Source organism: Diprion similis, chromosome 13 (genome assembly GCF_021155765.1).
Source record: "Diprion similis isolate iyDipSimi1 chromosome 13, iyDipSimi1.1, whole genome shotgun sequence".
NCBI lineage: Eukaryota > Metazoa > Arthropoda > Insecta > Hymenoptera > Diprionidae > Diprion > Diprion similis.
Window position 1 is genome coordinate 1,691,754 of NC_060117.1, and position 25,661 is coordinate 1,717,414.

At 39.4% G+C, this 25,661-nt stretch overlaps 3 protein-coding genes across 6 annotated transcripts in view; all 3 read right to left on the bottom strand.

Moving 5' to 3' along the window:
- LOC124414282 (sodium/potassium-transporting ATPase subunit alpha) overlaps positions 1–15,972 on the bottom strand; it is a 55,956-nt gene extending 39,984 nt beyond the window's left edge. For 3 of the 4 annotated variants that reach the window (XM_046895308.1, XM_046895306.1, XM_046895305.1), the window contains exon 1: positions 15,841–15,971. In XM_046895308.1, coding sequence (XP_046751264.1) covers positions 15,841–15,873 — 33 coding nt within the window. In that variant the 5' untranslated portion in view covers positions 15,874–15,971. Of the gene's footprint in view, positions 1–15,840 lie in introns of all 4 variants that reach the window. The other variant, XM_046895307.1, reaches the window with a different exon arrangement.
- Positions 1–25,661, bottom strand: part of LOC124414205 — a 34,450-nt gene that overhangs the window by 1,676 nt on the left and 7,113 nt on the right. The window contains exons 4-6 of the mRNA XM_046895182.1: positions 25,484–25,597; positions 24,120–24,295; positions 22,986–23,098 (exon numbers count right to left, since the gene is read on the bottom strand). Of these exons, the coding sequence (XP_046751138.1) occupies positions 23,009–23,098; positions 24,120–24,295; positions 25,484–25,597 (380 nt within the window). The 3' untranslated portion in view covers positions 22,986–23,008. The remainder of the gene's footprint in view (positions 1–22,985; positions 23,099–24,119; positions 24,296–25,483; positions 25,598–25,661) is intronic.
- On the bottom strand, positions 18,510–20,090 carry LOC124414283 (NPC intracellular cholesterol transporter 2 homolog a-like). The gene is made up of 3 exons (XM_046895311.1): positions 19,952–20,090; positions 19,494–19,667; positions 18,510–18,785 (listed from the first exon to the last, which is right to left on the bottom strand). The coding sequence occupies exons 1-3, from the start codon at positions 19,968–19,970 to the stop codon at positions 18,514–18,516; spliced, it is 465 nt and encodes a 154-aa protein (XP_046751267.1). The 5' UTR covers positions 19,971–20,090; the 3' UTR covers positions 18,510–18,513.

Below are 25,661 nucleotides of genomic sequence, written 5' to 3' on the forward strand. Positions count from 1 at the left end.
TAACTTAGTTACTTAGTTGCCTGAAATTACTTTAACTTCTCGTTATAGCGCTGACTTAACCGTTAACGTAACGGTGGACATGTTATATACGGGGTAGTCCAGTTCACATCGATCTACTCCTTGACCTCTCGAATTTGGCCCGCAATTTTTATACGATTTTCTCACTTTGAATAGTGCTAATTTAAAAAAAATGATTTTTTTTTTTCTACTTTTTTTCATGGCTACCTGACGATGAATTTTAAATTCAAAATTTAGTTCGAATTGCCGATAAATGAGATACCTAAATTTTTTTCTTTTCGTTTTTTTCATAGAAAGTTGGCAGCGAGAATTGAATCTCCCAAAAATTCACATGCAAATGTGAATTGTTGAATATTTTCTTCCTATTTCTGCCTTATTTTTCACACCGAGTTGTCAACCTCTGCAGTCTAGACTCCGCGGAAAACCGAGGGCGGAATCGGGGGAGGAGGTAGGTAAATAGGTCTATATGTACACCCGGAGGAACGGACTATATATTGTATATACTAGACAACGGGAACTCTACTGGGAAATCGATAAATAGTTTTAACTTTCCGAATCCGTGTAACCATAGGTGTGTATAGGTATATATATATGTATATATATATATATATATATATATATATATATATATATGTATATATTTTATTTTGATTCGATTAGGTCTAGTTTTTGTGTTACAACTACTATGTCCCAGTAAAATTGAATGCTTATTGTTTTGACTTAGCTTTTTTGATTCGGTGTATTCTGTTACACCACGAATCAAAAAAGGTTAGTCAAAAAGATAAAAATGCAATTTTACTGCTACAGTAGCTGTAACACAAAAACTAGACCTGATCGAATTAAAATAAATACGGTTTTATGACGAAGGTAGATGAGTGTTTCAAAATTAGTAACCATCTCCTTGGTTACAAATTTTTTTTCACCAGTTTACTGTAACGCCATACATAACCTCATTTTTACTGCTAAAAACTGTATTCTACAAAAAACAAAAAAAAAAAAAAAAAAATCTCATCGCGATAAAACTATTCGTATCTAAAATATTCTAATATTAATTCTATCGTACTAAACCTGGTTCCTTACACAATCTATTGAAAATTATTTCTCATCAGTTCATCAGCTTCTCAATCGTCGTACGTTTCATTGTAGTTTTTCCTCGTGAAAGCCAATTATTTCACTTTTCGTATAGTGATATTTTTTTGGCAACTATACGTGTTTCTTTTTTTTTTTTTTTTTTTTTTCTCATTGCTTCGATTCTCCTCCTTATAACAGCATCAAGATCGCATTTACAGGTCAGGCCAGCCAACCCCCCGCGTTATGCAACTGTTGGTCTCGGGCCAATATTTCGTTCACGGCTCTCTTAAAGCTGTCTATAAAATTGTTATTAATTCCTTTTTTAAGATCCTCATCGGGTTTTATTTCCGACACATTTCCTCATTATTATTATTATTATTATTATTGTTATTGTATACATATATTGTATACGTACAGTATCAGTTATCTCTGATCTCCGAGCCGCTCTTTTGTGCCCATTGTATGCTGAGGGATGACCGAGAAGAGACAAGGTAAATCTATATACTTCAAGTGGTATAATAATATTGGTACTTTATACAAGAACCGGCGTTACGATGATGAAATACTGGATCCAACCGGTTATCTTTCTTCTCACCAAATCCCCGGCGTTATATTGTATTTGTACAATTCCAGTTTTTTTTCCCACCTTATCTCAGGGCACACATGTTATCATCATCGAATGTAAGACGCGGTACAAAAGAAATGTTCTTCTGCGATCCCTGACCAAATACACCTGCTGCTGTTCTTTATTTATATCTCGGTAATAAACGAGTCAAAAGTAATGTCAAGATTCATCAAACAACGCGTTTTTTTTTTCGTCAAATCAGACAAATTTTCGTTTGCGTAATCTTTTAAGGTGACATTTGAATGGATGGTCTTAAACGGTGACATCTTTGTCATATTTGGTCCGCATCGCTATTCTCCGTTCATCGGACAATTATTGTAGAGAGAGAGAAAGAGAGAGGCGATAAGTATCTATAGCCAAGAAAGGCGGGTTCATCGGACGAAATCGCAGACAGCGAGTCGCCCGGATTCTCCGGTTCTATCCGGACGAGGAAGGCACAGTCTGAGCCCCACCTCGGCTAAATTCACGATGACTAATCAGCGGATGAACGCACTGTGCGGTATGAATGAACGGGCGGAGAGCGCTCAACGAATGGATGAATGGTCAGACCGGAAGGAACCTTGAACGTGCCCACGGCAGGTAACTTCGTCAAGTTTTACTTAGCCGACACCCAATACCCCCGTCGAGACTCGAGCTTCCCGCTGCCGACGCCCCACAGCTGCAGCTGCGGTTTAATTTCGGAGAGGAGAGAAGGAAAGTGGAAGAGACCCCTTAAATCCGGGCACTGATGGAATCGGGAAGAATTAGAGGATTGGAATCCGAGTAGAGGTTGATTTTTTTTCTTATGGAAGATCAGTCGGGCCCAGATCAGGAAGCCAGAATAGAACCCGATAATTATCCGTGTCGAAAGAAAAATTTTTTTTTTTATGTAATCGGCTGGCGTTACAGGATTGAAATCCGAGTAGAGCTTGATTTTTCGTACGATTTTTTTTTTTTTTTTTTTTCCTTTGTGGAAATCTATTTGGACCCAGATCAGGAAATTCAGTTGGGCCCTGATCTGGAAGCTAGAATACGTTTTTCGTGGTGAAAAAAAATCTAGCTGTAGAACATAATTTTTGAAATTCAATTTACCGTCATCATCAGAGGTCAAAGTTCAAAATCTTGAACGTTACACTGAAAATTATGGCTGTAAATATTTTACATAATGTACGACGTAGCGGGCTCCACTAATTGTGAGCTTGACACGCACGTGATTTCGTTTAATAATGTAGATCTTAATGTCAATCTTGCTAAAGTGTCGGCTAATCGTTTACGGTTATAATACAGCTCTGTAGGTCGTTGAGAAACGCTTATATTTCAACGCGATTTTGATTCTCAGGGGATAGGTGCATTCTTTAAGGACACTCGGTTTAACGCCTGATCGGGGCCTGTTCGGGATTCCCTAAGAAGCAAAGCACTATCTAATTCCAATCAAATCCCTGACTGCTTCGAACCTTCTGCTGAAGAAACCCATTCTTCGGGGACACGCGGTTTAAGGCCCAATCGGGGCCTGATCAGGATTCCCTAATAAGGGAAGCCCTACCTAATTCCAATCAAATCCCTGACTGCTTCGAATCTTCTGCCGAAGAAACGCATTCTTCGGGGACACGCAGTTTAAGGCCCGATCTGGGCTTGATCGGGATTTCTTAATAAGGGAAGCCCTACCTAATTCCAATCAAATCCTTGACTGCTTCTGCTGATGAAACGCATTCTTCGAGGACACGTGGTTTAAGGCCCGATCAGGGCCTGATCGGAATTTCCTAATAAGGGAAGCCCTAATTAATTCCAATCAAATCCCTGACTATTTCGAAACTTCTGCCAAAGAAACGCATTCTTCGGGGCACACGGTTTAAGGCCCGATCGGGGCCTGATCGGAATTCCCTAATAAGGGAAGCCCTACCTAATTCCAATCGAATCCCTGATTGCTTCTAATCTTCTGCCAGCTTCTCGGTACCAATTCTAAGGAGGATTTCGGTTGAGGCGCGTGTCGCTGCGACTGACCGTGACTACCGTGATACTCGTGAGTAATTCCCATACCAAGTCCGTATACGTGTATGTATAATATACATATAATATTATCGTACATATACATGCGTGTGTTGTATATATATACATGTATACACACACACAGTGAGCGGAGGAAGAGCCATATTACGTTCAATCTACCCTGCAGCGGTAGGCTCTCTTGTTCCTTCCATCTCCGTCTCTCCGTCACTCTGTGCCTACGGTGACGATGCTGCTGCTCAGCTTGCAGCTCTATTGCTCTGAGCTTATGTCAAGCTTCGAGCTGGCAAAAAAGACGGAGGGATAGAGAAGGAGAAACAGAATGACAGAGACTGACTGAAGCGGTGAGTCACGTAACAATAGGCACGGCTCTCTGCACGCGGAATCTTTTAACCACTACGGCGTGGCGGAGCCTGCAATGTCTATTCCCGACTGACTGGACCAGCAACGCGATCTCCGATTTTGCGGATGTTACTCTCAACTTATATGCATGCGGAACGATGAAGATAGTCGGTATTTAGACAACTGTTCAAGTTTATTTTTATTTTCGACTTTTGCTTGACGAAGAATTTCAGGGACTTTTTGGTGGAAATAATTACAATCATGACAAATATTTACCAGTCAGAGAACGAAAGATAAGATTTAACGTATTAACTTTATCACAACTAGGCGTTGTACGTGAACCACAACGAACAACAAGATGTAATAAAAATCACGAATGGAGCACGCGGTCAGAGGCATGAAGTAGGAGATATAAAACGTTCGTACAAATATCATACGTATGACCAGAAGCAGACGGAGGACGAGATACGTACTGGTTTCGACAGTGGAAAATTACACAATTGCCGTACCGAATCATGGCCATATGGTCCGAAAGGTATTTCAATTGAAGTTACGATCGCACTTCGGCGAAGCTTCGGTGTCAGTGAAATTGATGCTTTGGAAAAAATGGTTTAAGTACAATTTGACAAAAGTTTCTCCAGCAAAGAATGAACTTGGGAAAATTGTCGGAGAACGTTCTCATCGTCTCATTGTCCAATCTTTGGCTTTGGCAGTGCCTGCACATCGAGCTTTTCCTGCAAAAGTCAGACTCACGGACACCAATGTCCTCATGCCTCGAGAAGTTGCGAAGGCAAAGTGGAATTTAATCTTTGGTTGGTAACGCCGACGGGAATAACGCGTCGGTGTCTTTATATTTCTATTATTAGAATAGGCAACGTTGGAGACGTAATTCGCATGGTCGTCATGTCTCTGCACATGTCAAGTCCACCACCAGAGTAGAAATTTGATCAGGCTAGCTTGATGTCCCAACAGGCCCTGATCAGGTTCAAATCAGGCTTGCCTCGTTATTAAAGCACACCTCACGTGACCCCGATCAGGTCAATGTCAGGCGCTATACAATTCTGATCGGGTTCTGATCAGGTATCCTGATGTGTAGCTGATCAGACGCCAAGGCTTGCCTTATCTGAGCCTGACGAAAATTTTTGCTTGAGGGGTTGAAGAGGATCCTTCAATTCCCCGGTGTAGGTACGATAGCACTTTACAAAACCCGGGGCAAAATTCCGGCGTATACGTAACCAGAGTCGACCGTCAGGTCTATCGATTTCCGCACAGGTAGAGGTACGTGGTGTACGCTCTCTCGTGGAAACGGTTGGTAAACGACAATGACAAAAATAAAAGGGTCGATCTTCGGTTCTGCGTTTCGCTTTGCGGTCGATCGAATCCCGCGGTGGGTAAATTCCGGAGTTGGTACCGAAATTGCTTCAGGCTGTCTGTCTCCGTGCAGCCTTGGAAACCTCGTGCTTTGTACATTCCCTTGATCCATAAGCCACGTAAAAATGACAAGCTTCTGACACGCGTGACCAACGATCCGGTTCCAACCACTTGATATCTTCAAACGCGTACTTCCTGGAGCGAGGATAAGAGTTCAGATACTCGTGCTTTTCTTGGCGCAGTATGTATCGCAACTTCTGCTCACGCACATCGTCAACAATCAGCGACTGAATGGTTATGGTGTCGCAGGAAAAAACGAAACGGATCCTCTTCAACTTTCCACAATGAATTTGAAGCTGGCAACCAGAATTAGCAGCGAAACGCGTGTTTGATTTTTCTTTTTTTATTCTTTATGGACATAGAAAAATGCAGTTCTAGTCATTTCGCTGCTACTTCTGGCTGGTAACTTTAGCCTCATCGTTTCTACTATCGTCATTGCATCCAGAAATTTGTGCGGAAAATCCTTCGAGATTTTGCGAAGTCGTAGAAAGATTGCAAATCATTGCACCGCGCACCAGGAGAGAGAAAACAATAATCGTCCCGAAGTTGAACCTGAATTGATGGCTACCATGCAGCAGCAGCAGGGGGTGGATAAACGCGGCGCCCCTTCATCTCGCTTGTTCAGCACTGCTTCAGCGCGATTGACGACGATTTATCGTTTGATTGGGACTCAATTCCGTGCCGCCACGGTGGTAGTTTGTTCCGTTCGAAGCAATGGTTTGTTTTTTGTCTGGTCACTGATTGACGAACAATCGATCGGAAGGGATTTGGTACATTTTATTTCACCCCCGCCCCCCGCAGAGCTCTTTTTATCACTCTTCACTACCGCAAAACACGAGGCATCGGTAAAAGTATTCTCATCGTTATTTCGCCCAGCGGGAAAAAGTTTCCTACCAAAACTGGAATTTGAAAATATCCCTTTTATTCCCTTGTTGACTTCGTAACTTTTGTTTCTTACGAGCTCTAATTTCGATATGTTTACACTGTTTTGTTCCCAATTTTATCCTGGAACTGAATTCAGTTTCTAACTTGTTTTTGTCTTCGCCAAACCCTTTGAAAGGTGGGAGGGAGGGAGGGAGGGAGGGAAGATTCGACAGTTCTGTTCTGCGCGTTTACCATTTTATCGATCTTCTTCCTCTCTCTCTCTCTCTCTCTCTGCGGATGCCATTACGTTGGGTTACAGTGCTTGTATAATACATTCGACGAGAGTTGCCAGAAATTTGAAGATACACTGATGTATAAACTTTATATTTTTCGAGACAGAAATTATAACTACTGTTGAATGTTGACAGCGAGAAACAAGAGTTAGTTATCGTCTATCGAAGTTATAAACGAATGTTCAGAACCTCCCTCTTGAACGGGGGTTGTTTTTTTTTTTTTTGTTGATTTTTTTTTGGTTTATTGGTCCATTCGAACCACAACCTAAGACAACGTGGAATTGAAGAACTGTTCGAAACGGAATCTGGACGATGGTGAATTGTACATTTCTGTGGAACAAATTGATGATTAAAGGGCTGAAAACTTCTGCAAAACGACCCCCAGACCCATGAAATGGCTGGAACAATTTGACAATGGCTGTGGACCCTGTTCCCATTCATATCTCTCAAAGTTAACAACTCCACTCGACGTGCAATAACCAAAGTGCGTTTTCTGTTCGTTGAATGTACAACTATCTCCCGGGGCATTAGACCAGAGAATTCCCAGACGACAGGCGGAAGAAGGTCGTCCTACGAAGGCGTTTAAGGGTTTATAAATAGTCAGGAGGTAGGAATAAAGCGATCCTTCAAGAATTTTTACATCAAGAGACATTACAATTTATTAATATAAAATTGAAATTTATTCTGATACCTTTTTATTTGTAAAAATAACGATCTTTAAAGCTGCGATCTCCGGGAGCATCTTTAGAAAAAGAGGTCCTGCGGAGTGAGCGAGATATCTCATAAGAAACGCAAAAACAGAATATACTTAGTTGATATAAGGTACCATCTGGTCTTTGATCGAAGGAATTTAAGCAAAACATTGATTTTTAAGAAAACGGCGGTTTCTCAAAATGAAAACAAAATTTCAATTTTCCATAAAAAATTTTGCCTCAAAATCCTGACTAGGTATAACCCTTAAGGGGTTACGTGGGTCTTGAACTCTGGAAAATTCCACTTTTTGTAAAATTATTTTTTTAAAGATAATAAAAGTATTATACAATATTTGAACTATATTTCGTAAAATTTTTATCCAAAAATGTTAAAAACTCCATCGTTCCGAACTGGTTTTCGGAAACCCGGTATTTCCGCGGTGGACACGACAACTCTTGCTAGCTTCATCTGAAATCAAAGTACCAAATATTTTCCCTTAAAAAAAAATTTGTATTTTGATTTCTCATCAAGCTAGCAGAAAAAAACCAGTTCGGAAAGACCGGGTTTTCAAAATTTTTCCATAAAAATCTTACGAAATATATTTCAAATATTGTTCTCTAGTATAATTTAAGCTCTCTCAAGTTTAATTCATATAATTCTTTTATCACATTAAAAAAATAATAGAGAAAATGTGTTTTTCGAAAAATGAAGACCCGTGTAACCCCTTAAACGACTGCCGCGTCTCTTATTCCGGTTAACGCAGCTCTCGGCGCGTGCAGATTCATCCAAGTTTCACACAGCAGCCGATTATTCGCCCGAGTTTATACCCGCAGACCGGGGTACCAGGACTCGAGGTGCAGATCAGAGAGGCGCCGAGGGTGTCGAGAGGCGCGGGGATCACGGGGTGCGTATCGACCGCGCCGCACTGCGGGGCTTCATCCCCTCCTCGGTCAGCAGCAGCCAGACCTCCCTCCTCTTCACCCTCCGCATCGCCGGGACGCCGGAGCCTATCACTGCTCCAGAGTCGTGCATCCAAAGGATTTTGCGAACAATCTCTTCTTAGGCTCACTTCCTTTATTTGTTGGCTCGATTTTCGACCCCGCCATGTTCACCACCGACTCCTTGAAGAAGGGCACCGTTTTTAATTCGACATCGAAACGGGCTTCCGAACCCCCTCACTAGATCATTTTGGGATGACATGACACCACTGCTCGAGTTCCATGCAACGTCTACTGCTTCGCTTAAGGTGCTTATAAAGAAGCGTTGTACACCTCGAAAACGCAGGGAAGCAAAACTCCTATACCGCTCAAGCGATCAGAGTGAAACTTGGGCAATTAATGCCTTATTTTGGCAAAAAGTGGTGCATATTTTTACTTTTTCAAAGTTTGGAAAAAAAATTTACAGATTAGTTACCACTCGCAGAAATTGGCCAAATTTTCACAGTTGCACTGAATGGATCGAACTATCTGGTATGATGCTACTCGGCGGTGATGAAACACACATTTTGAGCCCAGTCCCATGAGATTTGATGGTGAAATGACGAAATGGTAGCTGATCTGGTTTTCGATTACGAAGTACACCGAAATCTCATTTTGGCGGCATTTGTTACCGACCTTTCATGCATGCCGGTAATTTTTTACCGACATTACACGCATACATTACCGGCATGCGCGTAATATCGGTAACAAATGTCGCCAAAATGAGATTTCGGTGTTCTTCGTAATCGAAAACCAGATCAGCTGCCATTTCGTCATTTCACCATCAAATCTCATGGGACTGGGCTCAAAATGTGTGTTTCATCACCACCGAGTGGCATCATACCAGATAGTTCGATCCATTCAGTGCAACTGTGAAAATTTGACCAATTTCTGTAAGTGGTAGCTAATCTGTAAAAATTTTTTCCAAACTTTGAAAAAGTAAAAAGGACTCCACTTTTTGCCAAAACAAGGCATTAACTGTCCAAGTTTCACTCTGATCCCTTGAGCGGTATAGGAGTTTTGCATCCCCACGTTTTCGAGGTGTACAACGGGTCTTTATAAGCACCTTAACCTTGTCTCATTGTCACTCCGTACACTTTGATCGACGAAGAATACCCGACGACGCTTTTACAGATATGAAGGAGTACAAAAGCACCGGTAAATAGACTCTCGACAAAGTGTTGTATTAATATCCTGCGAAGACTTGATACATTGTAGGTATGTATAGCTACTAGTGTTGGTGGTTCGCTGGTTAGTCTTCATTTCCATAGTATCATATTTCCTGAATCAGTTGCTACACACACAGTCAACGGTATAACAATGCTCTACGGTGTCTGTCAAGACTCGGACAAAATAATTCGAGACAGTTTTCACCCTGTGATGCTCATCGAGTTTGGTTTATAAATCAGGGTAATCGGTATTTCCATACTCTGATTAAAACCACCCTCCTGGTTTACGCTTTTCATCCGCTTCACAATCTGTCCTCCAGGTATGCAGAGGTTTTCCACATATCGATGTACCGAGTTACACAGTCGGAGTAGACCAAGAGACGGTTTCGTACAATCAATAACACACGATACGCGCATCCTCAATCCTCTCAATCATCCTCATCGTTATGATTACTCTCACGGTTGTATTAATACAGTCCCCATAATCGATGACCGCCGATGAATGCGTCGTCTGTTCATGCTGGCGTGCGGTGTCTTCTCAACGCGTCAATCTGACGAGTAGCCTTGACGTTGACGAGGTTCAAGTAACTAACGTTAACATCAAGGAGTGTTGGTTTTTGAAAAATATTGTTAGGTATCCTTGGTTCAGTATGGTTTTACCAAATATCAGACAATTCTAATGGGACAGTTTCAATAGTAACCATTTTCTCTGTGAACATGCACCGTCACTGTAACGTTACTAACTTCAACCACACGTTGGAGTCAAAAGGTTCGTCTTTAAAGAGGGGCTTTCATTATAGTTGCCTATAGAAGAGCGGAAGAAGGGAAGTTGACCTCTTGAACGTGCTTCCCGAAGTCGCGACCCTCCTCCATTTTTTGGCCTTTGAAATACATCGCGGTATGTATATATAATCCATCGGGGAGGATGCTATCCATTTTTTTTCTTCCCCTATAGGTACACACTTACCCAAGAAAACTGCACGCAGTTCGATCTGAGTCGGTGTGATGGATATACACGTACATACATACAATGCCTTGAGAGAATACAGAGCAGAAACGGAAGATAAAAAAGAAAAGAAAGAAGAAAAAAAAACACTAATAATAATAACCAACAAGTGCTTCCCAGTCATTTTCTCCAAAGAGGGGTTGAAATATATTTTAAGGAGTACGGAAGAGGATGGAGAACAACCCTTCGAGAGGCAAGTCTGCGGCGCCTCCTTCTCTCCTTTTCCGCCCTTCTTCCTCTACTCTCTCTGTATTTTCTTCTTTCTTTCTCTATTTTATTCTCCCCCCCCCACCTCTGCCCCCGTCTCTCGCCCCTCCACCCTTCCATTCGACCCAGACTCTCGGTCCGACTATCGACGTAATGCTGGAGTGAAACGGCGGTACTCCTGACGTCATTACTGACGCTCTTCTTCTCCTCCGCATGTGTGAGTAAATATATATCTCTCTCTCTCTCTCTATCTCTCTCTCTATCTCTTAATCCACGTGCATCACACTGGGTCACGGATATCGGAAAGCAATCAAGCCATCCATTTCCTTCGAGAAGAATCTCGACGGCAAACAAGAAGAAGGTCCATCCAAACATTCCAACGAAAAATGATCTCAAGCGAAAATAATGACTGCGAGTGTCTTTCCTGTTCCAAAGACATGACCCCAAACTCTATATACGATGGATCGTGATCACTGACCGGCAGCGGTAGGATTGTGTATGGAAAAAAGAGATTGCGGACAGATTGAAAGATGGAGAGAGAGAGAGAGAGAGAGAGACTCTTGGATTGGGTCAGTTCAGTCCGGCGTTAGTTGGTTTCGTCGTTCGTTGCTGATAACCGAGTGACCAGTGGTCACCACTCGAGGATGTGGTGCGTGTGGGACGCGAGGACGACGAAGACGACGACCGGCAACGACTCGGGATCTTGTACCCAACCTCGGAGGCAGAGATGTGTCGACGTATCCCCGACGTCGTCCCCCCGTGTCGAGGTCGCGCGGAAGTCCGCGATTAGATAAACGCGAGCAAAGGCCAAGACAATTTGCTTTGAGAAAGACGGAGACGAGGATCGCACGCTCTGCGAACTGGGAGGATGTCAATGAAAGGCAGACGGGGAGAGCAAAAAGTGACATTTACACCATCCATTCTTGTTCTTGTTCGTCTGCGTCAACGACTGCATAATGCATGATTCGTCAACGCGTTAATGACAATTATGTATTGTTTCTAGTCCTGGTCCAGCTTCTTCCCGCTATTGGATAACGGTGAAACGGAAACAGAGAAAGAGAGAATTTTGTGGTTCAGCGTCATGTCTCGTGACAAGATTTTTCCTCTCGCGTTTCTTGCGCATAAATTGGACGAATATCAAAATTGCGGAACTTCCTTGCATATTATAGTACCTATGTATGTGTTATATATGCCTAATAAGCCGACGGTGTAAGTAAGACGGCGAGAGGAATTATTTCATCGTCCATCTCCGGTGTATTAATACGGTATAATTTGTACGTATCCCACAGTGGACACAATACTTGAATACGAATTATACGTAAAGAATTTTCATCGTCATATCCATCGATTTTACAAAGCTAAAGTTTCTTCATATCTTCTGAATCTAATCTTTCAAAAGTTATTCAATGTCCTGAAATACTTTTTGATAAACAACTTTTGAAAGAGTAGATTTACCATAAAATAATAATAGACCTTTTTTGCAGAGCGTTTAATTCTCTACAAAAATATATTCTGGTCTTATTAGTTCACCAATGCGTTGACGAGTTACAAAATTCCAAAGTTAAATAGGTAACAGAAAATCACGATCACCTCGAAATATTATCATTAAGAGCTGAAACTCGGACAGCGTCTTTTTTCCTCATTTCGAACAATATTTTCGACTTCAATTTTGGAACAAAAAAATAAAATATATTCGATTTTTTGTACCTATCTACGTAGAATAACAACAGGGCCAATTCTTGACCCACTTTCATAGGCCACCCCTGGCTGGTACATAAAGGTACATAAAGTGTACCCAATCGGAAGATTGTCCCAATAGATCAATTTTTGACATGTTTATTACACGACCACCCCCTTCTTCGAACAAGGTTCCAACGCTATTGATCAGTGCCTGTCCAGTTCTCATCGATTGGAAGAAGAGAAGAATTTATCCACCGTGCGAAATGAACGTTCGAATTATACAGATTGAGAATTCGTTGAATTCTCTGGGAACGAGAGTGGGCGAAAAAATAATCCCTCAATGCGAATTCCTGCAGAAAAAGTAATAACCGCAGATTGGAATACGTATGTAATAGTCGAACGGTCTGTAATCATCGAATCTCACTTTCAAATGAGTTGGCAATTCTTAGTTCTTTTCGGAACGCAGGGAACTGCGAAAATGCGGGAAAAAACGGGACAAGTGCGATTGAAACTTGAGCCATAGGGTTCCATACGAACTTGATAATTTACTTTTCATGGTATTTTTTGATTGCCTTGACTTAGTGGCTTGCAGTCTTTACACCTCCAAGGAACCGTGGACCTTAGTATTCGATATTAATTTCAACTCGATACCTCTACTCGTTCCTAAAACAAAGGGTCTCGACAGTCGGACAACCAAGTGATCCTGCAAAGGTTCCATTTTTATCTATTGAGGCACGGAACCCTGAGAACCATAGACTGATCGATGATATCGGACATGAAGGAGATGAGGAGATCAGAGCTTCAGGCTTCTGACGTATCGAAGCGATGGCTCACAGCCAGGCTGGACATAGCTAGACGACACTCGGCCCCCTGACACACATTGACTCGTTAAAATAACGACATAATAGCTAATTTAGCGATAATAAGCGCGGATGGTATCGCTCAAATTAGCGTCGAAGGTGAGGAGTAACCGGCGATCGCAGCGCCGCGCCGTGTCGGATCCCGTATTCCTCGCTGATCCTCTTCCTCCTCCTCTACGACAGCTCCAACTCCATGGTTTTCACCAAGCTGCCACGAACCGCGCGCTCCTAATGAACCACGAAGTGGTACGAGGAGACCGTGGAAGCGGCCAGAAGATCAAAGCCAACAATCAGCGAAAAGGTGGGGGCAGAGCGAACGGCGAAGAGCGAGGAGGAAAAAGTTGGGCAAGGCTCGAGGCTCGCGGGCGTCGACATCTAGCGGAAAACGCGCGAACCATCATCGCGAATCAGGCTCGTCTCGCGAGGCGCGGAAACCCCGTGCAACGTGTCTAACTTTTGATCAGACTAGTAGACTAGACTGATTGACGGAACAGAGTGAAAGACACAAAAAAGTCTTCTGAACAGTCCCAAAAGTGCATTCTGTACGTACGTTTAAGTGGGTCAGCTGTGCAGAAAACTAATTGTAAAACGGCAAGACTTCTAGTAATTAGAATTTTTTTTTATTATTTCTTTAAACTTTTGGAAACGTTTTTATTAAATTCTCAATAACAAAAGATTGAATTGAAAATCCGTTTCACGGAAGTTTAGACGGTATATTAACGATTCTAAAATAGTAGGGTTGATTGGTTCATTCGATAGCAGATAAAATTCTTGTGAATATTCTTAGGAATAAACGTGAAAGTGTTTGATGAAAATTTCTTCCTCACAAAGAATGTTTTCGCAACTTCGGGATTTTTCGAAATTTATTCAACTTGCATTTTGAAAACCTACCTCTTTTAAAACCATTCAAATAACGCGAGGTGTTGATTTTTTTTTAAATGTTTCTTTTCGTTAACGTTACTAACTTCAACCTCGCGAATGCAACGAATTGATGAATGTTTGGCCACGCGAATAAATTTCATCAAATAAAATTGAACAAATGACGTAGAATTTGGTTTATTGCAAGATCAGCATAACTCTAATTGCAGTTGGTTTCCAGCTGGTAATGAGTAATGAATGAACCGAGCCACACCTGCACTTGTTCGGAATATCGAAAATTGTTGTTTCTACTTCGAAAATTCTTTTGGATTACATTTTTATCGAAATGGCAATGTTTTGGCAAGTCCTTCGTTAATCTCTTTACAACTTTGCTAGTTCATCGTGAAAAACCGTTTGGATTTGCGTTGTTTCTTTTTTTTCTACAACTTCTTTTATCACCTCGGGGCTTCAGATTCACGCAATAAAATTCCACCCAATCAATCTCAATTCTGATAAATCTTGTTCCATCAATTCACCCAGCAAACCGTATGTCCTCAACAAGCAAAATTCCCGCTACTACAGACATCACTGTAAAATACGAGGCTCGCTGCCAGCCTAACTACGTGATCGAGATACACACTGCATGGGTATATACATACTTACACGTGTGCACAATGGCACGCTACAACGTGTCGAACCTACTTGTATATATTACAGCCATAACCCCCCCCCCTCCCCACCCCCATCCAGCATTCTTAAATGCGAAGTGTAAACATGGGTCGATTAGTGTAGGTGTAATTCTTAAGAGAGTGAAGTTGGTAACGTTGATGTAACGATTGATTTTTGGGAATAATCATTATTTTGCAAATGCAAAATAATCTATTTTTAAAAGCAAAGTGTAGGTATTCAGATTTTGGTAGAACTACCAGACCACTCGGAATGACTGGTTTTACAATTTGATTTGGAAATTACTACATCATGTTACATCCCCCCTTGGTAGTTCTAGAGTTAAAGCCGTTCTAAATTTTCAAAACAACGATTCAGCTTCAGTATTTCGTTACATTAACTCTACCAACTTCAATCCGGTCAATTCTTATCCTACGTCACGCACACGACGCCGGGCGGCACCTAATTGACAGTTACTCGTTAAGTTAGACGTTACACGTGTGCGTGAATTTCTCCAACTGACAATGAAATTGGTGCTGGTAGTAGTAGGGGCGTAAATGTGCGCTTCGGTGCATTGAATTCCGACTCCTCCTCGGCTCTCTCTCTCGCCTCGCCGTTAACTGACACACGCAGCAACCGGCAACTTCAGACCGTTCGATGATTCAAACCGGCGCGGCGTCAGCGACCGTTGCACGTTCGATTCCAGGCGATTCTACGCTCGATGACGCAGCCGCGCCTCTAAGCATTCCCGATGTTCGCCGATCGACGTCATTCGTCAATCATTCGACGCTAATTGATCGGCGTGTAGACGGGCCCGAATTTGCGCTTAGGGTTCTTCAACAATCCAACGAATGTGTGGCAACACCTTGACGCGCAGTTCCAAGGGCGTGGTTGCCCCTCCAAAGGGCCCGACGCTGTCCCAATTTTAAGAGGTTAAGAAGGAGTTGACCCCTCTCGACTCACCACCGACCGATCTTAACGTTCACCTAACTTTATGGGCAAATGTCACCCAAAACGGGAGCCTCCCAATTTTCCTGAACCTGCAGATACAAACTTTCCGATGCCACGTGACGCTGCTGTTTTGTTTCGTTACTCACCTCCTCGACCGCCAATCGCCCCTTGGACGCCATCTTGTCAACAGTTGGAGGAGCGTGTGTGTGATGCGGTATTCAGGCGAATACGAACACGCGCTTGGCGCGGATTGTGCCAACTGCGACTGCTTCTTCCTCCTCGACACCACCGATGTCGCGTATTTTACTTTTCAACGCTCACTGCAAGAATCAGAATCAGAATCCTCACTCACTGCAGATCACCGATTTCACCACTCGCGATGAAAACTACTCGCCGAATTCACGAACTCGCCTACCTAACGGCAAGTCAGAGACCCGAAGTCAGTCGCTTCTCTCTCTCTCTCTGAGAACACACTTTTGATTCTATGATACGTTAATGTAATCCGCTCTACGCGTCGTTCGCGTCGCTTTGCTTTGCTTTCAACTGTCGTTTGGCTCGATGAGCAACTCGCCGCGTCACCTGCGATGCCTTCTTCCACTCTCACTTGCTACTCGCTCACTACTCGCCCGGCTCTACTATACACTACCAACCGCTGTAAACATTACCGTTTCTTCTTCCTCTTCACCTTGCTGCCTCCTCCCCACCGCTCGACGGGGCCCTTTTCTTCTCCGATACTCCTACTACCACTCCGCCCGGTTGGGCCTTATGCCCAACGGCCGTTACCCCCACCGACAGGTGGAACTACCTGGTCGAACATGCGGAAGCGAGCCCTTTTAATGAGAAATGACCGGCGGGGGTCAAAACTTGGAAGGAAAATGGCGGAAAATAAATCATTTATTGAAAATGTTGTCGTTCCTTCTATTCCTTTTCCAAAGTAAAGTCCTCGCAGTTTTTCTTATATATACATTTCTGAAAAAAGGTTTCGCAAACTAATGATCCACGGATTACGCATCTACTTGTGGTTCTAGTTTATCGTCTTAGTCACAAGACTTTTCTCTCGCTTCCCAAAATATGTCGAGATAACTTGGCGCCTCTGCCTCCCATTGGATCCTCATATTTACTCAACCTTATTTCTCTCTTCCATCCATCCGTTCGTAGCCTTCACCGAAGGGGTGAAAGAGGACGAGGAAGAGGCGCGAATTATCCCCGTGAGACCATCGATCTCAGGCACTCCGGGTTAAAATCCGTTGCGATGACCTTGCAACCCCCTCGGCGATGGTATAACGTGCCTAATTTTATCAACCGGCTCCCGTCACCCCGACGACGACCCCGTTCAATGCTCTAACCGATTCACTTACTCGAGCCTATATCGAGTTTTCCACCCTGGTTGCTTATCGAATTTCTCCCATCAGCGGAGTCTTCGAAAATTAATTCCAAATTCTAAACATCCCATCAAAATTACCGTCAAAACTACGAATAGTTGAAATTTTTAGGCTCGCCTCAGCAGCTTTGGGGAATTCGAAATTCACTCAAATTTTTCATCACTCAAAATTTTCATTCGAATCTTTACGAATTTTTATTCCTTTAACTGTAATAAAATTCCCATAACAGTTGATCTGAATTTTCATCATTTCGAACTTTGGCTCTGGACTAAATTCCTTTTAATAATCTCTCACGTTTCGTCTTTTTCGAATTTTTACACAAATTTCACACATTTCGTATATATTTCTTACAAAATTGTAATCACGCATATAGTTTTTTTGTAAATAATTTTTAATTTTCCGTTAAAAATTTTACCAGCTTGTGTGATTTTTTTTTTTTTTTCTGAAAATGATATTCTCTGCATATTTGCAATTTTTTTAACAAAAATTTTAAGGAATGTACTGTAATTTCCATAAAAATTCGTAGAAAATCGTAGATTTAATCTCAGATCTTTTCCATTTTTTCGTTAAAACCTTTGCACATACTAATTTAAAAAAAATATTGCAATTCTATTCAGACGTTGAGAAGTCGTCAGAAATACTTTTGCGATTTTTCAAGGCCCACTGGGATCAATTGTCTGCACATTTATTACCATACCTCGTTACGTCATGCAAATAGACTTGCTTTGTGTATACAATGTAAGACCAACACACGCTCGTCACTACACCGACATATTTATCTACTAGACAGACACGATATAGTCCAGTCAAAATAGGTCTGAATTCAAAACATTCAACTCGTGGCTACATTTCGGTTTTCCAGGGTTTTTTGACCCTCGGAATTCAAATCCGATTTAACTTTTTAGCATTTTCCTAAAAAACCGCCATCGATGGATGAAAAATGACTTGATCATTACAGTGTAGAGCGGAAAATTTTATATAGAATTATGTCGTCACATGTTGGAAACTAAAACGACTCCCGCTTATAATTTTTTTAAACGTTTTTTACCAAAAAAAGCTTGAAAACAGTAAAAGGAAAAAATCTCCTCACTCCGGCTATAAGCTTGAAAAATTTTCATATCTGACGCATGATTTTTCAAAACTCTTTCAGATTTCTAGATCACGTTGATCGATAAGACGGTTTTTAAAAATTGTCGAAAAACAGTGAACCAAAAAAAAAAAAAAAAAAAAAAAAAAAATTTGCAAATTTTTTTTTTTTTTTAGGACTTTTCAAAATGAGGAGAATCGTATAAAAAACTGTTGACCAAATCCGAGATGTGTCAAGGAGTGTACAAGTTATAGGTCTAAAATAAAAACGACGAGACATTCGACGAGACAAATAATAATATATTACTTCCTTAATCTATGAACGATTACAATATGTTGTGTATGATGAAACTAGGATCTATCCTGGACCTTCACGGGGACCCTGAAGCAGACCTGGGCGTTGCCGTCGTCGTCCAAGAGGGCGAATTCGACGGTCAAACTGAGTTTCGGGTAGGCTGCCAGGACGGGCATCGATAAGCTGTAGGTGATCTCCTCTCCCTTGTCCAATGGGCATTCGCCGTTGGTCAGGGTCTCGCAGGCGTCTTCTTGCCCGATGTCGTAGCTGATGCTCAGTCCAAGGACTATCGCCTTCACACGGGGTGTAAGGGTGGTCGTGTCGGCGGCTGGGAAAAGGCGTGAAATCAGTAAATAAAAGCGGATTTCGCTAGCCGAGAAGGATATCTGAGGAAAGTCATTGATCGACACTTGCAAAAGTTGTTTCATTGCAATTTTGCAATTTTTTATCTTCCTTTTGACAGTTTATTATTTTTTTTTTTTTCAACCCGTTCGTTGTAGATTTTTACTCACCGAAACTGCGAAAAATCGTCAAAAATGTTCGTCCCGTAACGTTTTTTTTTTTTTCTTTTTCTTTTTTTTTTTTGTTCAACCAGTTTTTGTAGTTTGATTTAGAGGGAAACTCGATATTTATGGATTATGAAAATCGTAAGCGAGACTCGATAATAAATATAGAAACAGAGAAAGAGAAATTGGTAAGCTGAAGCGTGTTCGGAGGTGAATCAAAGAGAAGAAGAAGAAAAAAGAAAAGGTTTCGTAGGGAAAAAAGAATGAACGCGAAATTTAAAGTAAATTTCACGAAGAAATTGTTCGTTCAATTTTATAAAGAAATATTGTTTATTTCATTGTAACGAAACGGTGATTTTTTTTTTCACTATTGTTATGCTTTTTTTTTTTTCTTTCCTTATTTTTATGCAAAAACCTTGTGTTTTGAAAAAAAAGGAAAAAATAAACTGGATTCGATGGGATCGCGAAATGAGAAAGAAAACTGCGACGCGTTTGTGGTCTCGTCATCGGTTATCGTTTGTCATACTCACTGACTTCCCAATCCCATTCGGCAGAAGCTGTTTCTCCTCGGTAAAGGGCGCAGGGTGTTTCGGTACATCCGTCCATCCGGAAGTCGATCGGGTCTGCAACCGTTGAGCAGGATGTGTAGGGGGTTGACTCACCCTGAATACCGGTAGCCAGGCAGAGGGTGAAGAGAACGAGAGCTGGAAGAAAGAGAAGAAGAAAAAAAAAAGAACGAAACGGGTAATCAGGCTCGTGTTGTTTTCGAAATGAGAAACAGAGAAAAAGAGAAAAAAAAAAATGGAACAAGAATGATAATATAAAACTGCGAACTTATAAAGAATTTTCAATTTTTAATAACAAATTTTAATTCGTTGATTTAAAAGTTCTTCCGTTATTATTCGTTCCGCAATTAATTTTTTTTAGATTTCTTCGATGTTAGATGACAATTAGGATTGATTAATTAATTACTTAATTAATTATTTACCAAAAGTTGTCGATGCCATGGTCAGGTCTTGTCGCACTAAATCGTCGATGCAGTGTGAATTCGAGTGGGCAGTTAGGCCGGTATTTATACCAAAGACGAGTAACTGGGTTGCTGGAAATATCTAATCGTCGAACACCTGTTCAATGAACTAATTTATTAATTATAAAGAGAGAGAGAGAGAGAGAGAGAGGGAGAGAGAAAGAGAGAAAAGGGAGACACCAATTACGAGGAGTTGAGAGGCAACAAGATAAGAAATGTCGGACTGTCTTACGTGTTTGTATTTTGAGTAAGTTACACATGTACGAACGAGCATGTGTAAGTAGTTTTCGACACGTCGGTCGGTGGACACCTGCAAGTTAGAATGAAAGAAAAAAGTGGGATTTTCGTTTTTTTAATACCCCTTCAAATCGTTCGCGTATGATAAATCAGTCACATTGTATCGCTCGCGGTTATCGATCATCTTCACACTTCATCTTGAGAGGCTTACACAGACTTAAGAGTATTTAACGCATTAAGACGTGTTATAAGTATGGGTATAGGTATAAAAAAAATAGTTTATCGTCGGTTGTTTTATATTTTGCAAATTCACTTTTCACTCATTTCCGTTTTTATACAACATCGTCGTTTCCGTTCGTTTTATTAGCGAAAATTATTATTACCCGTTATTATTTATTCAAAACCTTGCGGAAACAATTATTATTATTATTGTGGTTTTTTTTTCTTTCTTCTCTCTTTCTCATCATTGTAAAACTCAGGCTTTTATTGCGAAAGTATTTTTTTTTTTTTTGTTTTTGTCTTTTGTTCCTTATTTTACGACGAAGTACGCGAAGAAAATTGAGAATCAAAGCGATGTTCGAGTATTTTAATTCGATTGAGATTTGTGAAGTTTTTGTTTTTGATCAAGAGTGGAAAAATGATCGAAATTCGATTTCTTCATTTTAAATATAACTCGTTAAAATGACGATGAAATTCTACACAGAATTATATATGTTATAATTAATCTATGAAAAATGCCTGATTTTATAAGATTGTTTTTCGTAAAAAGTATTTAAAAAAAAGAAAAAAATTATTGAAATTGCAGCTGCAAACAAATAAAACTAATTAAAAAATTTAACAGATTAGTTCAGATTAAACGATCAGAGCGCCTATAAGTATGAGCTACTTGATACTTCGGTGAAAGCTTAGTTGCTTATCATCAGGCGTTAAAATGATTACTCAATACTTGTACCCACGCATATCGTCGCTTACAAAGTTATTTAAATTTAATTTAAACATTTGTGCAAAAAAAAAAAACAAAAAAACAATAACAAATTGAAATACTGAATGAGGAGAAAAATCTTCTAGTCATCGATAGATTTTATAATTCTTCTGTTTTTCTTTTCTCTCGCTAAAACCTAAAACAGTTTTCTCAGTTTATAGTCAATGCGATGAATTGGAATTTCGTTCTTCGATGTTATTTTATTGTTGAAAAAAAAAAAAAATTTGACTCCAAATTCGTAGACTCAACTCGTCGAATTTCGCCTTCGTTTTCAATTCTTGTTAATAAATGTTTCGTTTTTCATTTAAAAAAACGACTCGACTGAAAATTAATTCTAAATAAATCAAGCATCTGAAATTTCAATCAAGCTGCAAAAAATCATACATGCAAATGAATAAAGCGACGAATAAATTGAGTAACTCAAAAGTAGTGGTACTTTCTAGAGAGAGGAAAAAAAAAGAGAGAGAGAGAGAGAGAGAGAGAGAAGTTTGTGTGATAGCGGTAACTGATCACAAAATCTTGATGGTCGATATCGTTCGTCCACCTGCGTAGATTTTAATCTTTGTGATTTTCGTTATTTATCTGGGTTACTGATAAACACACGATTGCACGATGTAATACAGCGAGTAATGAATGTACGTGGAATTAGGTTTGATAATCAAGCCAGTTCGTCAAATCTGCATCAGTACCTGCACCTGCACCTGCACCTTAGAAACAAAAAAAAAAAACAAACAAAAAACAAAAAAACAAACTCTTAAGAAAAGCGAACACCTGCAATTTCGATTGTAAAAATTCTTGTTTAGTATCCTTGATTTGTAGTCGATTTCTTATCTTTCTTGGTTAAATTAATAAACCGACAAGACGATGAAAATAATTATTGATTCGTGAATTTTAATTGCCGTCTGAAAATCGTTAAAATTATCCTATTATTATAATCATTGATGAAAATGGAAATCATTTTTCCGATCGATCAAAGAAGGCGCTAAAGAAATAGAAAATATTAGGAACGTTTGGTAAATTTCTATCGTTTACTAAGTATATTTAATTTTTTTTATTTTTCCCTTAAAATTCTCTGACAAAATTTAGTTACATTAAATCATAATTTTTCTCTTTGCCTGCCGTGGCTTTTGCCTTTTTCATTCTATCTTGCAAAATTAAATTTAATTCCGTTACCCGTGGAGGAAGTCGACGATAAAAACTTACCTACATACGGTTACCTACGAAATATAGATCCGAGGCAATTGTTTAAACAATTTGCATTACTGGCGGCGCGCTGCGACTGCCGTTAAAACAGCGAGCTTTGCTCGCCGTTGAAGGTAACACAGATTTGCTCTTTATTTGTCATCAGCACTTGATATATGGTACTTACTTGACTAGGGTAAGGAAGCGGGAACTTAGAGAATTTGAGTAAAATTAGAAAAATACGAAAGCGAAATGAATAATTGAAAACGAAAATTTTTCTACTCCGTATCGATCGTTATTCTTCAGTAATTCAGTTGCATTTATCCTACAATTTTTATCACTCTCTATAAAAATATTTTCGCAGTTACTGAATATTTTTATTAAAAATGGGGGAAAAAATGCCGATAAAAATAATATAATAAAAACGAAGCGTTAAGTTCATTTTCGAACGTGTATATTTACGAATTTCACAAACATTTTTAAAACAGGGAAGAATAGGGGGAAAAAAAATAATCGAGGAAATAGAACGAAAAAACGTTTAAAAAAGAAAACACAGTAGAACAGAAAAACCCAAAAAGATTTCAACGCCCTGCAGTCGATTTGATTCAAACTTGAGATCAAACGAGCATGAAGATCACCGTCAATTTGTAACACACGAGCAGCTGATTGGCCGAATTTCTCATCGTCCACCAAAGCGTCCCAGGTAACTGAAATGAAATTGGAAAGAAAAAAGGCAATAAATAAAACGCTGATAATAGGAAAGAAAATAGTAAAAAATCAGTCAACAAGGTTAAGGTGTTTCGTCCAGTGTGAAGGCTGTTGTTTGAAATTTTTTTTCATTTACACAAACTTTGTACATTTTTTAGAAAAAGAAAAATGCAAACTTCGATTGTTTTTTTTTTTGTTTTTTTAGTTTTTCTTCTCTCAAATTGTCTGAAAAATTGTACAAATTTCGCGTAAATGACGATAAATTTATACAATGTGAGAAATTTTATTTCAATGGTTTGTCTCGAAAAAAGAAGAAAAAAAAAGAAAAACACGTGTACCGAAAAAACGTTTAAAAAAATATCCTTCACACTAGACGACCTCCCTTAAGGGGTAAAGTTACTCTAGAATTTTCAAAAAATCGATTTTTTTAATTTTTCCTTATTGTTTTAAATGCACCCTTTTGGCAGTACCGATAACTCGAGCAATTTTCAACCAATTTACTTGAAATTTTAACTGGATCTTGAAAAATGTATTGTCTAAAGAAACGCGTAGGATATTTTTTTTTTGTTTTTTATATACAGCACCGTTCATTTGTTATTAACAATTTTCTGGCCATTTTTCTGTCAAATTTTCCAAGGTTTGACTTTCGAATTGTGCTATTCGGGCATGAATCAATGTATCAAAAAAATCCTACGCACTTCTCTAGCTGTTGTTATTTAAAACGAGAAAAAAAAAAAATAGAAAAAAATAAATAAATTAGTGATCCATCATAATTCAAAATTTACAAAAACTGTTCGTACGGCTACTCAGCCGCCATTTTTAAATAAATTGTTCTATAAATATTATTCTTTTACAGTCAACCAAATTTACAACAAACTTCTAAATTTTTAAACTTTATTTTTTTCAAAAACAAAATTAAAAAATTTAAAAAAAAATCACAAAACAGCCTATTTTTCGTCCTCTATAGTTGCTTAACCCTTTAAAGCTTCGTTAGAATCGGCAAAGCTCAAGCTCTCTCACCGGCGGCACGTTGTCGACTCGCACGGCAGCTTGGAATTTGACTCGTTGTCCACTTTGCAGCCGACAAGCATTCGATCCGTTGCTCGCTGGGCAAGGGTCTGGATTCACCTGAGCCTTCAGTTGGATCGAACTTATCACGAAATACACGTCCTGAACGAGTTGCTCAGAATCGTAAGCTGCAATTCAGGGCAAATTATTCGCGACGTCCAACTTCACGTTGGAGAGTTTTTTGGATTTTTTTTCTTCTTTTTTTTGGACGCGTAGAAAGGGGAGAAATAAAATGGAAAAGAAAATTTCAGAAGGTTGATGGTTCGTTAAAGTTTCACAATTTCTGATGATCTTATTATATTGCGAGATAATCCAGGGTGGCCACACACTTGAAAATTTTTTAAAATTTTCGAGGGATTTTTGGTTTGGTCGTGGAAAAAAAAATTGAAAACATTAGTTTTCTCTCTTGGGAATTATAGAAATCATTTTCTCAGGTATTAAAGTTTACTTGTTTTAGTCGAGAAAACTAATCGGTCTAAAATTTTTATTTTTTTTTTTCTTCCAATTCGAATTCAATTTGAACGGATTTATACGTATAAAGTTGACAAGCTGAACGATTTAATTCTTAGGGAAAATTAGGTTTTTAGGTTCTGGAAAAAGTGGAAATGTGACGGAATTTTTTGTGTTCCAAAAATTTGTGACCACCCCGGAGATAGTCGTAAAAAAAGAAAAAGAAAAAGAAAAAAAAAATAAGAAATATTGGAATTATAAATAAAAGATTATTTCATTTCGCATAATTTTAACTCATAGATTTGTTATATATATATCTGACTTGAGGATGATTCATTTCATACGAAAGATTATTATCTACAAATTCACTGGAACAATTTCTTATCATTATGCGTTGGCATTGTTTTGAAAATATTTTCGTTGCTTAATGATAAATAGTGATTTGATAAATAACTTGACTTACGATTGTTTATAAATTAATAAAACGAACGAAGACTACAGATTTTTGACAAACCGTAACTTCTCGATTCGGAATAACGTCTACAAAAGTCAAGATACCGATGTTAAAATCCAAAAAACCAAAAAACAAAAGTGTAATTAAAAATATTATTAAATATCATTTAAAATTATTCGTTTATCTTTCACTTGTAACATATATAAGATAATGACGACAATTGACACTTTAATCACACGAATTGATATTTCATGGCGTCGTTCGTGGGATTGATAAAAAAGAAAAAAAGAAAAACCGATTCGATTAATCGAGTTCGAAAAATAATCGATTGCACTTGCTTAATAGCTAAGAAAATAATCGATTTAATAATAAAAAAAAATCTATCATTTTCGGCCATTTTTACAATAATTACCTGTGCCTTGGACCAAAAAATTGGTCGTCACGTTGACCGTCGATCCAATCCTTATGCGGCAAGGATAACTCGAGCATTCCGACACCTCGATGCTCTCCAGGTAGTAAATCGATCCTGTCGATCAGATTAAATGATTCTAAAATTAGTCGAACGACGATACGTTGTTTAAAAAAAAAAA

Coding starts and splice junctions, on each gene's coding strand:
- LOC124414283 (XM_046895311.1), bottom strand. Junction 18,786..19,493: donor CGAATGGGATTGGGAAGTCA/GTGAGTATGACA, acceptor GCCTTTTCCCAG/CCGCCGACACGACCACCCTT.